Consider the following 14,733-nt stretch of genomic DNA (forward strand, 5'->3'; position numbering starts at 1 on the left):
GGGTACACAATGCAGAACTAAGAGAGCATTCACCCATTTTGGATGCATTTTAAAGATATATCGAATGGGATTAAATTGATATGCATTCATGTCTTCATTTTATGTTTTGGTAAAATGAAAATAAACTGACAAATTGTGCATTAAACCATTTTTCACCACATTATCTGTGGAATAATAGGCTTTTTTTTAATCAAGTTTATTCCACAAAACTATAATTTTAATCAAATTATATTGAATGGTTTGGAAACTATATACAAAGTTATCCAGATAAAACAACAACACAGATATATTTTCCTTTATTTAATACTGGTTTGGGACTTCCTTTACTTCACTCTTGCATGACCCACCAAACAGAGTGAAATCACAGAACACCTGTGATCAGTCCAAAGCACGAGTCCCCACATTCACAAATAAACATCCCTAACAGCATGAAGATATCAGTGAGTCACTAAAAAGTGGCACACACACACACACACACACACACACACACACACACACACACACACACACACTGAATCCCTGTCATCTGTGTCCTTTGTGGAAGTTGAGCTCTCCCTTTCACCCCCTCCAGGATGAGCTTACATCATCCTCCCCTAAGTCAACATGAAGAGGGACATTGGGTGGTCTCTGTCTTCTCTCCGTCAGACCTATTTATCTTCAGGGGGAGTTTGTCCGTACAAAGCGAGCCGTGAGTCATTGGCAGCGGAGCCCCTGATTCAACGCTGCTTTGGTTAATCAGTAACCTGAGTGAGAGCACTGCGGTCGACTGGGAGGGTTTAAGTAAAGGAGCAGAGGAGTCGGGACCTCACTGAACAGCAGCAGGCGCATCTGGTAAGAGCACATTTTCACTTTGTCTCTTTTAATCTGAATTGACTGCAATTTTAAGAGTTAAGTCTAAATTTGTCAATTGAAGGCTGTACTGTATAGTTAGATACATCTTTTACGATCTGTAAGAACCGAAACAAAAAGTTCTATTTGTTTCAGCTTTCATAACTGTTTGATTAACACTTGATTTGTGGTGATGTTTTAACTGATAAACTGACCGCCGTTTAAACGTAGTCTTTTGTATACTGGGTACTTAAGAGGTCATTTGTGTGAGCTGCTTTTATTGATCAGGGCCCAAGGCCATGTCCTGCAGGACGTGCAGCATTTAGTGTTTGCTCACCTCCTCTGAGAGTTCATCAGTCCACTTTTCTGCATGTTCCAGTAAGGGTGATAAAGCTCTAATTTTGCGTAAGAGAGGCGTCACTGATTCAGTTCTTCCAGTGATTGCAAAGGATAGTATTTTAGATCCCCAACTTTGAGAAAATTGTGTTGGATGAGGGGTCTGCGTGTGGAAAATCCAACTTGTATGAGGCTATCTGGAAAATAGATACAATGTAAAGCCAAACTTTCTAACTAAAATCCTATTTTGCAAAGCTTTGGTCAGTAAATACATGCAAATGAACGTACGCACAGTGGCGCACGTAGATGCATCTTCATTATCTGTGTGACCCCTGTTGCAGGGGGCAACGCCTGCTCCCATTCCCTGACCAGCAGAAGAAGAAACAAACAAAGAGAAATCAATCAATCACTGACATGTTGGTCCGTCTCCAGTGTTCCTGCAACCAATCCCATCAGAGGCACAAAAACCAGATGGATTTTCATGAAAACATAGAAAATGTTTGGCAGACTGATACACTGAAGATAGTGTAATTGATATTTGAAAAAATATATTGATATATCTGTCTCCCCTCACAACAGGGTATTGATCGAAGTAACCACCACTCAAGGATAAAATGCAAAAGCTACGCTCACTTCTCGTAGCCCTCCTACTGTGCTGCTGCCTCTCCGGGAGCCAGAGCAACCGGGTGTACGTCCACCCCTTCTATCTCTTCGCTGCCGAGAACGTCAGCTGTGTGAGCCTGGACGCCGCCACGGCCAAGGCGCTGGAGACGCTCCCCGTGGCGACGCTTGACATGGAAGTCCTGACGCCAGACAGCAGGGACCTATCAAAGCTGGACACTCAGAAGCTGAACGTCACGGAGAGGACTGGGGTCCTGGCAGAGCTGCTGAACTCTCTAGGCCTGAGGATGTACCAGGCTGCCAGCGCCAAGCAGCCGGGCGCCAACACCCTGCTCTCTCCAGTCAACACCTACGGGTCCCTCGCCACCTTCTACCTGGGAGCTTCCACCAAAACAGCGAGCTTATTCCAGGTCTTTGTTTATGATTTGTTGAGATAGTTAAATATAGCAAATGGAACAACGAACTAATCAAATCTTTATTTTGCTTTTCTTTCAGGAATTACTAGGCCTTAGTCGAGGCACCATTGAAAAGAACTGTGTGTCTTTGGTGGACGGACACAAGGTTCTTCAGACCCTACAAAGCATCAACTCTTTGGTGGATGATGGACCCAAGGATGAAATCGTCACCCAGGTCTGGGCCTTCACCCCTCAGGACGCTCAGCTGTCTGACGACTTTATCCAAGGCACACAGGACTTCTCCGACACGTCCTTCGTCCGAGGCGTGGACTTCTCCAGAACACTGGAGGCCGAGCAGCTGCTGAACAGCTTTCTGGAGAGAACATCTGGAGAGAAGGTGAAGGATCTCTTCAAAGATCTGAATTCCAGCAGCAACCTGCTCTTCGTCTCCTTCTTCCACTTCCAAGGTCTGTCTCAGTTCAGTTCATTTTACTGAAAATGAATAGAACCAGATATTTTTATTGTTGAAGTCCAAGATTTCAGTTGATTCATCAAATATTCCAACCTTTTACATCCTAGGCGTGAGAATACAGTGAATTTGTGATCAATACATTTATGCAGGTTGTAATTGTTTGAATCTATTTGATTTTACACAGAAGTTTTAAAGAGAAAATAAAAATATTGACTCCATGCACCTGATATTTAATGCACTTACTATGGAGTCTAAACATCACTGTTTCTGCCCGTGACTTGAAAAATTGCAGCTTTTAACAAATGGACAATCTGTAAATACCACTTTACAGACACTGCTTCTCTTCACATCTTAGGTCTGCCTGACAATATAATGTTACTGTGTTTGTTTAGGCAACTGGAAGACAGCCTTCCAGCCTGATAAGACTTCCATGGAGGAGTTTCATGTGGATGATACAACCACAGTGACAGCTCCACTGATGACCCACACGGGTCAGTTCTACTACCTGAATGACAAGGTGAATCCTAAATGTTTCATTTTCCCTTATTTTGCGGTTTTGGACCAATTTGTTGCTGCATGGCTCATTTACTCCATTGAAATGAGACCTAAAGTTGACTCGCAGTAGAGTTAATCTTGTTTTGATTCATGCTTGTTTTGTTACACAGAGGCGGCGGTGCACCATCGTGAAGCTGCCTCTGAGCAAGCGATCTTACATGTTGCTGGTGCTGCCTCACGAAGGAACCACCCTCCATGATGTCGAGTCCAAGTTGCAGACCAGCGTCATGTCTGACTGGCACCAAAACCTCCAGGAAGGGTGAGCGTTCTTCTTCCTCCTCACCGTGCTCCAGTGTCCTCTCCAAGACATGTTTGATTTTAATTGAGCAAAGTTTTCATTGAAATTTCATTGAAATGTGTTTTTCTTCCAGACTGTTGGAGCTGTCACTCCCAAAGTTCTCCATGTCTGCTGAAATCGATCTGCATGAGCTGCTGACCTACATGGACCCAAAGATTGAGGCCGCACTGCTGGGCTCACAGGCTGAGTTCAGCCGACTCAGTACCGCCAGTCCCTTCACTGTGGATAAGGTCAATAAAATGACGACTCAGCCATTTTTTTTTTATAGATTTAAAAACATATTGCTTGAATCTGTTAATAATTAAAAAAAATCCCTGCCTTGTCAACAGGTTGTCAACAAGGTGCTGTTTGAAATGTCAGAGGAAGGAGCAGAACCACAGGACGTGAGGCAAGAAGCAGGCATCCCTCTGAGAATGCCCTTCAACAAACCCTTCTTCTACGCTGTGATAGAAGGACACTCTAACTCCATCCTCATTCTGGGCAAAATCACCAACCCCACTCTCTGAGGAGTCGCGGTGCTCAGAACGACGTGCCTCGTCGCCACGGCTTTCCTCTCTGCAGGAGATGAAATCAGTCACCCAGGCGCATATACTGTGTCTCATTTAGATCCCAGCCGTGTTTAGAGGAGAAATGCAGCACTGCCTCCCTCCATTGGCCGAGGCCAACATTCACCAGTGTTATTACACTTCATCCCCGAACTGGTCTTTTCCCAGGCTCGGGTCAATGAGGACATCTGCATCAGTATTTATGAAAACATGTTACTTCTAAATGTTTGATTTTTTTTTTCCCCTGTAAAATGTGCTTCAGAGTTCTGTACATTACTTTTCAGTAAAGTACAATAAACCACAAGTGTTTGTGTTAATTAACAGTGTATATTATAAAAGGGTTTATTTTTGTCTTGTGACTGCTGAAATAAAACATTTGTTGTTGAAATGCTGCAGTTTCTCATTAACGCTCTAATGGTTGTATTGAGATTTGTATCTGAAATATCATGAAAACAGAACAGGAGAGAAAATTCCTAATAAAATCAAAATCAGGGATTTTTTTTTTTTTTTTTTTTTCAGATTTTCCAGTACCAACACTCAAGTTGAAATTCAACAAACTACTGAATATTGACATAGGAATTGTTTGTTTTGAGTGCATGTCATGGAGTATAACATAGATTCTGGTTAATTTATCAAGATAGAACCCCTAATGCTCACTGTGCAAATGGTTTGGGTTGGTATAAACAGATAAAACTATATGATTAACACTGAAACGGGAAAGTGATCATAAATATATCGCCTCATGCAGAGGCCGAGCGTGAGTCTCAGTACAGAGGGGGCGGAGCATTCTCGACGGGCCCTTATGATAGTAATTTTACCATTCAAACAATCCCTCATGCTACCATCAAACAACACACTAATACTCATTTTAATTGAGCCAAGCAAACCTATATGCCTCAGAAAGCAGCCAGTGCTGCGTGAGGGCTGCGACCGTTCCGCGGTATGTGGGCGCTGGCCGGCACAGGTGTCAATCTCAGAGCGTTCGCTGTCCATGGTGCTGAAATCTCAGATAACGGGCTAAATTTGTACCATCTTTGATACAGCCTAAATATAAAATGAACACAGCTGGTCTAAAATTACACAATCTATTCATATAGATATAGACACAGCTATCTATATCTTTTGGAATTCACGTATATTAGAAAAAAAAAAAAAAACTCGGCAATCTCTTATAGTTGAGAGCAACACAAGGCACATTCAAATAGGCAGGTGTTTAAGACCACAGCATTCTGATAAAGATAGTATTTTGAAGGTTTCACTGACTCACCAGTGGCTCCGATGTTAGGTTTTGGGTAGTACCGCTAGCGGCTAGCATAGTGTTTAGCTGTTTAACTTCCCCCCAAAGAGTTCAGATCAAGTGCAAAAGAAAAAACTCGTTCATGCCGCACAGCCAATCAGCGCTGGCTTACAGCTCTGATGCATTCATGGACAGTCGTAATGTAAGAATTGGCAATCGGAGCCCACAATCATGTGCGTATACCTTCTCGCACACACTGCACATTTTATTATAAGAATTTATTTACGAGGAAATGTGAACACACCACATGAAACTGGGCCCTATGACCTTGTGGGCCCTGGGCCGCCCCCTTGCCCCCACTCTGGCGCCGCTACAGGCCTCATGCCTGTAAAATGGATAAGATTTTCACTTTGTGGGCGTCACACCATAATTTCCCAGACCCTCTTCCTTCATATCTATGCTGAAGTTAGATCTAAATCAACAAACGGCTGTATGTATAGGATAATTTTCCTCTGCTGTGGAATAAATCTGGAGCCACTCATGATGGATATGTAGCATTATTTTACATCCATCTAAAGCTTTTGCACAGTGAAGAAAAAAACAAATATGAAACACAACATAATCTCAAAATTAATATTTGGAAGTAAAGCTAATAGTGAAATTATTTATACATTTCAAATATTAAAGTGTATAGCATGAAACTATCAGCAGGAATGATAAAAGATGATCTAAATTAGAAATTTAGAATCAATGTACAGATATAAAGAAAAATAGTTGAACTGTCGTGATCAGAACATTTGTGATTTTCCATGGCTTGTCAAAATTTTGGTTGCTGCACTTGTAAGATACACAATATTTTAAATTGTACCAATAAATATGACCAAGTTACTCAATGGAAACATGAATTGCATGAATTCACATTTGCATTTTGACATTACCATTCAAGGAAATGCTGTTTTCAGCTCTTTCTTGATTCTATTAGTCAACCGTCTAATTTTAACAAACTTATTTGTTGATTTACTTTGTTTTTTTTATTGAAATTATGGGAAGACCAGGCTTGGAGTCCAGCTCTCAGTCACTCTCCTGTTATGGACTGGTAGCCTTCCCATTGTGTGTAGCTACTCAAAATGTAGTAATTTAAATGCAATAGCAGTTCAGTATACAAGACCTTTATTAGAAGAAAATTCTTTGAAAATGAGTCCCAAATTCTTCATTTTATTCCCAAATAAATTATATTAAACATATCATTTTGTTACAAATATGTACATGTTACAAGTTTGGTACTCAGAAAGTCATCTGTCAGCAGAAAATGTCCTTATATGATCTACACTCATGCGACAACAGACCGAAGACTCTTTCGTAAACATCAGACCCCAAGTTCAGTTCAGAGCAACAATTTTGCACAACTTTATTAGTGCATATCGAGAGCATCCAACATCAGTCCCGATTAAAAACATCTGACAAACATAACACCACTCAGCCCCTTTCATCCTAAATGTTTGTACACTGTGTCTGAAACAAGCCACCAACTCAGGCCCTTTCAAAAACATAATTTTATATATTGCTGAAACACAACTTGTTTTTTTTTTCTTGTTTTTTCCATCTTCCCCCACATAAAGCTGGCTTCCCTCCAGTCTGCATTAATATAAAGACGTGCGCAGCATGTCAGAGGCTTTCAGTCACTGTGGAGTGAGCTTCTCAATGGTTTTGCTCAGCGAGCTCTCGGGCTTCATTCACAAGGTCCATCAGTACTGAGAACATGGAGATGTCATGTGGCTGAAGCCCCATCTTCTGGATCTGAAACACAACAGCATTACAAAAGTTAGTAGTGCAAATCTTAAATTTCAATAAATCTCCCAATAAATCTATCATTTTCACGTCTTCCGAAGTCATTGTAAATGCATATGATCTCCGGCCGCAGCTACCTGTTCCCCCAGATACTCCACATCCAGAGCCAGCTGCAGTCGAATCTTGCTGTCATCCGTGGGACCGCCATTTGCTCCCGACGTGGTAGTCGAGGCTGCTCCTTTTCTGGCCTGCTTCAAGCGCTTCAGACTCTCTTCCATCTTTCTCACTGAGCTCAGCACCTCTGAGATGGTCTCGTAGTACCTGAGGGTGGGATGAAGCAGTTAAACTCTGGTTCTAAATTAAATCAGGCCAGTTCAATTGACATTATTAACACAGGCGTGTTTTTGTCTCATCTCACTTTTGCGTGCATTCAGACAGTGCGACACGCAGCCACTCCTGAGATGTGCTGGGGGTCACGAGTCCAGAGGAGTCGCTCACTAACTGGTGTAACGGACGCAAGGCATTGTCCATATAGGCCGACGCACGTACTGGAAGATCCTACACAAGAAGGGAGTGGAAGGGTAGAAACATCTGTTTGTATAATGTATGGATTATTCCTGCTGATTTGAAAGCCGTTATTTCATTAATTGAAAGGCTGATGAAGGCTTTTCCAAACGGCTTCTGTCTTAGAAAGAATATTATTACGCTTAGACAATTTAAGAGTCATTAAGGAGTTTCAAATAGAAAACCCATCCAATTCAACCAGTCCGTGTATTTCAGATGTCAAACCCTGCCCTTTAATTCAGGCAGTTGCGTGAGGGAAAAAAAAACCTTGAGGAACAATGTGTGAAAGGCTTTTTGTAAATCTTAAATATCATGCACGCAAGTCTGCAGCTTTTCTTACTTTATTCGTCCTGCGGTAGAGTCGTGGAACCTCAGAGGCACTTTTCAGGAAGCGGCAGCAGCGCTCAGTCAGATGCTGTGTCATCCTGGTGTTTAAAGTGGGAATGCTGCTCGACAGGCACTCCTTGGAGTCGGCTAGAGCCGCTGGCATGTGGGAAGAGGGGCGGTAAACACACAAGTACACTCAATCCGGCTATCCTGACAAAGTACAAGAAAAAAGATCAAGGAGACAAGAAATTTTCAGCTTACCTTCCACAACGGCAAAGTTCTTGAATCCGATGGCATCAAACCGCTGTTTGACGATCTCGAACAGCTCCGGGATCTGTCGGGAAGACGAGTCGAATGTCAGAGGAGGAAAATGAAGGCAGCAAGAAACAAATAGTAATATGTAAAGTGGCAACTGCTTTCCAAACTGATGAGGGACATGTTGTGGAAACAAAAATGAAGTCTCAGAGTGGAAAACTTCAAAAATATGTAACTGATGACATGATATGTGTGTGTACCTGCTCCTGCAGCTTCTGGATGTCCGCTGCAATGTGAACCAGTTGCTTGGTGGACAGAGAGACGGGGCTCCCGCTCTCGCTGCCAGCCTCGTCCAGCGACGTGCGGCTGGACGTGGAGGAGGCGGAGCTCGGCAGAGGTCTGATTGGCTCCTTCGTCACTTCAGGGGGCGGAGTCTTCGTCAACACCTGCGCAGAGCGCGGCCATCGTGACGACGCGAGTGAAAAAGAGGCACCTGGATTTTCATTTCAACTGTTCTTTTACGCTCTAATTTAAGTTTACCTCATCGAGAAACTTAGCGTATCGCGAGTACAGCTGCAGAGTGAGCTTCCAGAAGCGGTGGGCCAGCGGCGACAGGTAGACCTTGTCTGACCAGCACCTCACTAAGCAGGACCACAGCACCTCTGATACCTGCAGGTGGTATGCACTGCCAGCTGGATGGGAACACAGCGACTCAGAGTTAGGGTTACAAGACAGAGGGTGAGCTGCTATTTCTGCTGAAGATTAAAGTCAAACCTGGTGCCGCCTCTAATCCATCACTTATAGCGCTCTCCAAACGTCCTGCTATTTCCTTGTATCTAGTACACAGTGAGGGGAAATCAGAGAAGAGAAGAACAAAACAATCAATTTGTTATCAGCTTTTTTCCTGCATCAGCTCTGGTATGCACGTGCTCTTTGAGTGAAACAACACTGAAGGAGAATTGTTTTCACTGCGTAGAAAACCGAACAGGCAGCTTGTATTGTGAAATACGGACAAACGGTAATCTCTGTGCTACTGCGCAATGCTGAATAATCTCTGTGTTTCACAGTGTGTGTGTTTCAGGAGGTCAACAAACATCTCTGTTTTGTTCCACGTACATCAGCGGCCATTCAGTCAATGGCCTGTGGTTTCATTATATGCCAACACATTTCAGTTTATATTTTGCCGTTTGTATTTATCCTACATAAATGGATCAGCTTTAAGTGATTTCCTCACATTACATTGAAAAATGGCTTTGTTTGATTTGGGAGCATCGATCAACTCGTCTTTTCCTTTATTGAAAAAATACAGACTGGATGCTATTTTAACCCAAAGACAGTCAATTCTTCAAAGTGGATGCTGCGTAAGACTGCTTTAACTAATGACTGAAGTGTAACTATTTTCTACAACATGCATAGTAATTATGAAACTCATGGCTGTGTGTTTTATAATAAATAAGATCAACATGTCCAGGATTATACAGAACATCAAATGTAGCATAAAGCCTATGAATGTGATGTGCACCTCAGCTGGAAGTAGACAGGCAGGTTCCATTTGTTGTGGAAGCTGGTATAGGACTGGTGCACTCTCAGCCTCTTCACACTGGCCTGCGAGCTGCACTGCCGCTCGAACCTCCGCACAAACTCCATACTCACACTGTAGCGCTAGAACAGGATGAAGACATGACAGAAGACACACGAGTCAAGAGTTGCCCTCTGGGATGAATAAAGGAATTTCTATTCTAAGTACAAGTCAATCCCTGAAGCATGTGGCTGCATATAATAAGTTTAATCTGTGCCTACATAAACCAATTATGGCCGTACCTCGTAGAATATGTCAGGGTTCCCAGGGTTGAAGAGGTAGGCCAACCTTTCCTCAATCCCTTTGATAATCTCTGGCCACACTGAGTTCACCAAGAAGTCATAACCTGGGACTGTGTCAGCTTTGTCGCTGAGGGGAGAAAACATTTCAGTTGTCTTATTAAACACTTTCTTTTCTGGAGCCTAAGTTTTTCCACATATGTGTACACAAACTGACAGTAGCGACTGAAACTGTAATAAAGATTATCATTATTTACATTTGCCACTTCTACAATGTGTTTTCCTGATTTAAAAAAAAATGTCAAGGAATAACTTAATCTACAGATATTCCATGACTATGCCTCCATACCTTGATATTGCTCCTCCAGTCACCTCTCTGAGCAGTCTGCAGTGGTGAGGGACAAAATCCAGAAGACGAGAGTACATCAGCTGGAGACCGCTTGGATTGGACTTCACCGCTTCTTCAACAATTACCTAAACATTAAAAAAAAAAATGCCAGTTTAAAGAACATTTTTAAAATTCTGTATTTGCAAAGAATCCTTGCTGTATCACTAAAATTAAATAAAAAGAATATACATTAAGAAAATAATTCAAATTAAGAAATCTTGCTTTGTGTTATATTCAAACTACCATTGGTGCAACTTTGTAACAAGCAAATTACAGTTTGTTTGTTTTTTTACCTGATCCATGTATGGTTTGACCAGCACCTGCCCCACCAGGGCCTCAGCATCGCGTGTCTTGTCTATGGTGGCATACGTCCTCAGGCAGTGACGCACCATGTCCACATTCGATGTCTGCAAGCCCTCAATCAGCAGGCCCTCCAGAGACTGCTGCAGCATGGAGGTGATCCCTGCAATACGCTGGCAGAGGATGTCAAATAGGGTCAATTCTTTTGTGTCTTGTTACGCAGTAAGCACAGATGTACAGAAGTAAGAGAAGCTTCCTTGGCAATGAAAAGAAATGCACATCAGAAGCTGATTATCTTGGTCCAGGAAATTATGACACAGATATGAGGAGCTACTCAGGCTCACTCATTGACTCAGTGAGAGGCTTTTTATCAGCTGGCTACCTGCCTGACTTGTTCACACTTACAGGTCTGACTTTATCCAGAAGGGGCATGCCTTTGCTCTGCACAGCGTGGAACTGCAGCTGGTTAAATTCTGTGGCAATCCTCTCCAGTATCTGCCCTGCTAACAATGGGCTGCATACAGACAGAAACACAGATATAGACATGTATGAAAAGAGGCATCACTATCAATTTTGCCTTAAGCTACTGTAATCACAAAACTCAACAATTCTCCATTTCTGAACTTTAATTTATCTCCTAAGCAATGCCAGTAGCTGAGTTAGCATGCCGGTTCTTTACCTGCTGATTTCCAGAGAGCTGGATTCTTTAGAGGTCTGTGAGTTGAGTATTTTCTCAATCTTCTCCACTGAACGGACCACCTGAATCAGCCTCAGTACACACACCTGATGAATCAAAAAATTACATTATGTCTAGGATTGGAAAACAGTTGGTGAATTTATTTATGATACTCTATATAGAGGTGTACTCTATATATGTGTTCCATTCACATGAGGGGTGTAAAAGAGCACATACTCAAAATACAGATGGAAGGAATCAAACCTTTTTGTTCTGAAGGTCCTCCTGTTTGGAGAGCTGGTTGTCGATAGACTGTATTACCTCACTTACACAGGATCGCAGACTCTGCGTGGAACAAGAGACAGAAATTAAATTAAACATAACATTTGCCACAGAAATTAATGACTTCACAATCCCATCATAAAGAGGACTTACCATAACCTCCTCTCGTAACTGTCCTAACGGCACAGAAAGCTGATTGAGAGCTTTATCCATTCCCACCTGAGGGAAGAGAGCAGAGGTCAGATTACAGTCTGTCTTCTGACTGTAGGAGCTACATTAGGAAATTAAAATTTTGACATACACAGTTAGAGATAGTGCTAAAAGCTAAGTGCCACTACTGGATCCTTACAACTGATGATGCAGTTAATGCCTGAGCAGTAGCTACCGTCCACTAAAAAATCTTCTCTGACGATTTGGTAAAATACTAAATAGGATGTGAAAATACAGAGGATCTGAAAACCCCTTTCATCCATATTTTACAAAGGGAATAACAGAAAGTTTTTACATTCAACTAAACCTTCTAAACATCCTAGATCAAATTTCATAGTTTCAAAACTTGCAACCACAATGACTGAGCAGTGTTAATAGCAACTGACCAGGTTGGTGGAGAGATTAACAAAGTCTGCGTAGTCCTTGTTGATGAGCTCCACCATGGCTGTTTTCAGTAGCTTGTAGTAGAGCTCCAGGTCTTCTCTCATCTCCTCCAACTGGACCTGCTTCCGACACTCAGCCACAAACTGGTCGACATCAAAATCATCCTGAACACACAGAGAGGGAGGGAAAGAAGTGGAGTTTACTCATGTCTAATCTTATTGGATGATCAGGCAGGACTATAAGGTGCTACATTTAATGTCAGTCTCTGAGTAAACAGAAAGCCAGCACAGCAGCTTCTAAAATCAAGAGTGTTATTATTTCATATGCATCTCTCAAGTAGAATCCGCTTTTAAGCATAAAGGATTATGCATGCTTTTACCATTTCTCGCTTACAGCTACTGCAAAATATTTTCGATCAGAGAAATCACTCAACATGGACAAAACTTGAGCAGCATTAAAAGATTAGAGGCATACAGCTATTTCAAAGTGTATGTTAAAGTGTTAATAGCTTTATGATCCTCGAAGTTAAACGGACCTCCTTATTTATAAAAGTAATTGTCAATAGATAATGTCTGCAACTTACATTTATTAAATCTTTGTTCGTAATATCCATGTTAATCTCTATGAAGCTAACTAAATGCTAACTAGTTCACCATAACACCCTCACGACAGTTTCTTTCAACACACGTGAAGCAACGCATACCTTCATGAAAACATCTTTGTCGAAGCAGAGAGAGTCCGGTCCCTTTGGTAGATTCATTTTGGAGCTCAAATTTGCGAAATCCACATAAAAATATATTAAAAAGAGTCGATGAGCCGACAACCTGCAGCCGCTAATACACTTCCGCAAACATGGCAAGCAAACCAACGAAGAAGAAACACAGCAGCGTGGCGCTGCAGCGCCTCCCAGAGGCCGGGACTGAGCTGTGCTGTCCAATAAATTCAGAGCTCTGGTGTGTAATTCTGCAGACATGCATTTGCTACTTGTATTGCTAAAGTATATACATTACTTTTACAATGTATCTTTTCCTAATTTTGCATTTGATATTGTTTTCTGGCTCCTATTTGCCCTCACTGTAAAATGAATGTGACACTTTAAAGCTGAATCTATGAATAATCTGATTACAAATATTTACCCTTTGTTTCAGTGCAAATGTATATGAATATATGAAAAATTGATACAATATTTCTTTCTAAAGCCTAAAAAGGTTTAAATCTACAAAGAAAGACAAGGCTAAATTTCAACATTGTATCATTTTGACAGTGCCTGAAACAATGTTTCTTTCCATTTTATTGCATCAATACAGTGTTCTCTGTTTTTTTGTTTTTTTTAAATAATGTGGATTTTATTATTTTTACACTTTGCAAAGTCAATCTTCAAGTCAGGATGAAAATTCTGGTGAGCTACATATTTGATGCCAATGTTTCAGATTTAAGGTATAATTATATATTAAGAATAAATTTAAAGGATAGCTATCAATAGCAGCTATTTGCATCTATTGATGAAAAGCCCCAGCATGTGCTTTGTGGTGGTAGAGAGACCACTATCCTGATGCTGTGCTTTTGTTTGATATGCATTATACATAATGTGACAGCAATTATATATATATATATATATATATATATATATATATATATATATATATATATATATATATATATATATATATATATATATATATATATAAAATTCTGTATAAAGTCTTTCAAAATAAAGTGAACTTGTTGTCGCTTTAAATATTGACCTTGCTGCAGGCCTGTGTTTCCTGCACAGTGTGCAGGTGGAAAATCACACTGTTGCAGTAGGCCAGGAGGCTCTTGATAACTGACTGGTACAAGTTAACCAGCAGAAGATGAGGGAAGTGAATCGGCCACAGGTTCCTGTCAAAGTACAGTACAGCCTCAGTCGGACCTCCTTCACAAGAGGTTCAAGCTGGGTCAGTTGACATGTGAGTGCCTATAGGAAGTTTAAGTTCTCCTTGAACTGTAAGCTGCTTATGTGTGTTCAGTGTGCTTCAGTTTGTAAAGTCTAATAAGGATCTAATAATTAACAGAAAGATGATTGGAAAATATATTATGTTAATTATAACACAGTTTTATGATAGGGAAATATCACAGAAATTGAAATTATTCACATCAAGGTTGTTTTGAGATTTATAGTGGGATTCCTCTGGGATGAAAGAAATTCAAATGTTGAAATTTGTACTGATGCAAAACCATAACAGTAATGCTTACAACAATTACAGACTGTAAATAAAGACGATCTCACCTCACAGTGAGAAGGTCATGGGCTTACTGACTGGACCTTTCCATATGCAGTTTGCATGTTCTAGCCATGTGTGTGTGGCTTACCAGGCATTCTAGTTTCCTCCTACAGTCTAAAATCATGCAAGTGAGGTTAGTTGGTGACATTAAATTGCCCATATGTGTGCAGTGTTTCTCTTCGCTCTGTTT

At 41.2% G+C, this 14,733-nt stretch overlaps 2 protein-coding genes across 2 annotated transcripts; one reads left to right on the forward strand and one right to left on the reverse strand.

Moving 5' to 3' along the window:
* The first annotated feature begins 811 nt into the window (after positions 1 to 811).
* agt (angiotensinogen) lies at positions 812 to 4,188 on the forward strand. The gene is made up of 7 exons (XM_030106928.1): positions 812 to 831; positions 1,744 to 2,195; positions 2,281 to 2,647; positions 3,045 to 3,169; positions 3,318 to 3,466; positions 3,579 to 3,735; positions 3,835 to 4,188. Exons 2-7 carry the CDS (start codon positions 1,779 to 1,781, stop codon positions 4,009 to 4,011), a joined length of 1,392 nt encoding a protein of 463 aa, XP_029962788.1. The 5' UTR covers positions 812 to 831; positions 1,744 to 1,778; the 3' UTR covers positions 4,012 to 4,188.
* A 2,274-nt stretch (positions 4,189 to 6,462) lies between these two features.
* cog2 (component of oligomeric golgi complex 2) lies at positions 6,463 to 13,133 on the reverse strand. Its single transcript, XM_030107367.1, has 18 exons — positions 12,983 to 13,133; positions 12,282 to 12,443; positions 11,839 to 11,904; positions 11,668 to 11,748; positions 11,407 to 11,510; positions 11,133 to 11,241; positions 10,721 to 10,900; positions 10,389 to 10,513; positions 10,043 to 10,169; positions 9,744 to 9,883; positions 8,996 to 9,057; positions 8,762 to 8,913; positions 8,482 to 8,667; positions 8,228 to 8,300; positions 7,980 to 8,122; positions 7,494 to 7,633; positions 7,213 to 7,396; positions 6,463 to 7,084 (listed from the first exon to the last, which is right to left on the reverse strand). Exons 1-18 carry the CDS (start codon positions 13,037 to 13,039, stop codon positions 6,986 to 6,988), a joined length of 2,190 nt encoding a protein of 729 aa, XP_029963227.1. The 5' UTR covers positions 13,040 to 13,133; the 3' UTR covers positions 6,463 to 6,985.
* Positions 13,134 to 14,733: the final 1,600 nt, after the last annotated feature.

Source organism: Salarias fasciatus, chromosome 13 (assembly GCF_902148845.1).
Source record: "Salarias fasciatus chromosome 13, fSalaFa1.1, whole genome shotgun sequence".
NCBI classification, from domain to species: domain Eukaryota; kingdom Metazoa; phylum Chordata; class Actinopteri; order Blenniiformes; family Blenniidae; genus Salarias; species Salarias fasciatus.

Bases quoted from the DNA above. Each gene is read 5' to 3' on its own strand.
- cog2 (XM_030107367.1), bottom strand. From the start codon at position 13,039: ATGAATCTACCAAAGGGACCGGACTCTCTCTGCTTCGACAAAGATGTT. The intron at 10,514-10,720 runs GTAAAAAAACAA...TTTAATGTTTAG, and splicing joins TCAAACCATACATGGATCAG to GTAATTGTTGAAGAAGCGGT. The intron at 7,085-7,212 runs GTAGCTGCGGCC...GTTGTGTTTCAG, and splicing joins TGGAGTATCTGGGGGAACAG to ATCCAGAAGATGGGGCTTCA.
- agt (XM_030106928.1), top strand. From the start codon at position 1,779: ATGCAAAAGCTACGCTCACTTCTCGTAGCCCTCCTACTGTGCTGCTGC. The intron at 2,196-2,280 runs GTCTTTGTTTAT...CTTTTCTTTCAG, and splicing joins AAACAGCGAGCTTATTCCAG to GAATTACTAGGCCTTAGTCG. The intron at 2,648-3,044 runs GTCTGTCTCAGT...GTGTTTGTTTAG, and splicing joins CTCCTTCTTCCACTTCCAAG to GCAACTGGAAGACAGCCTTC.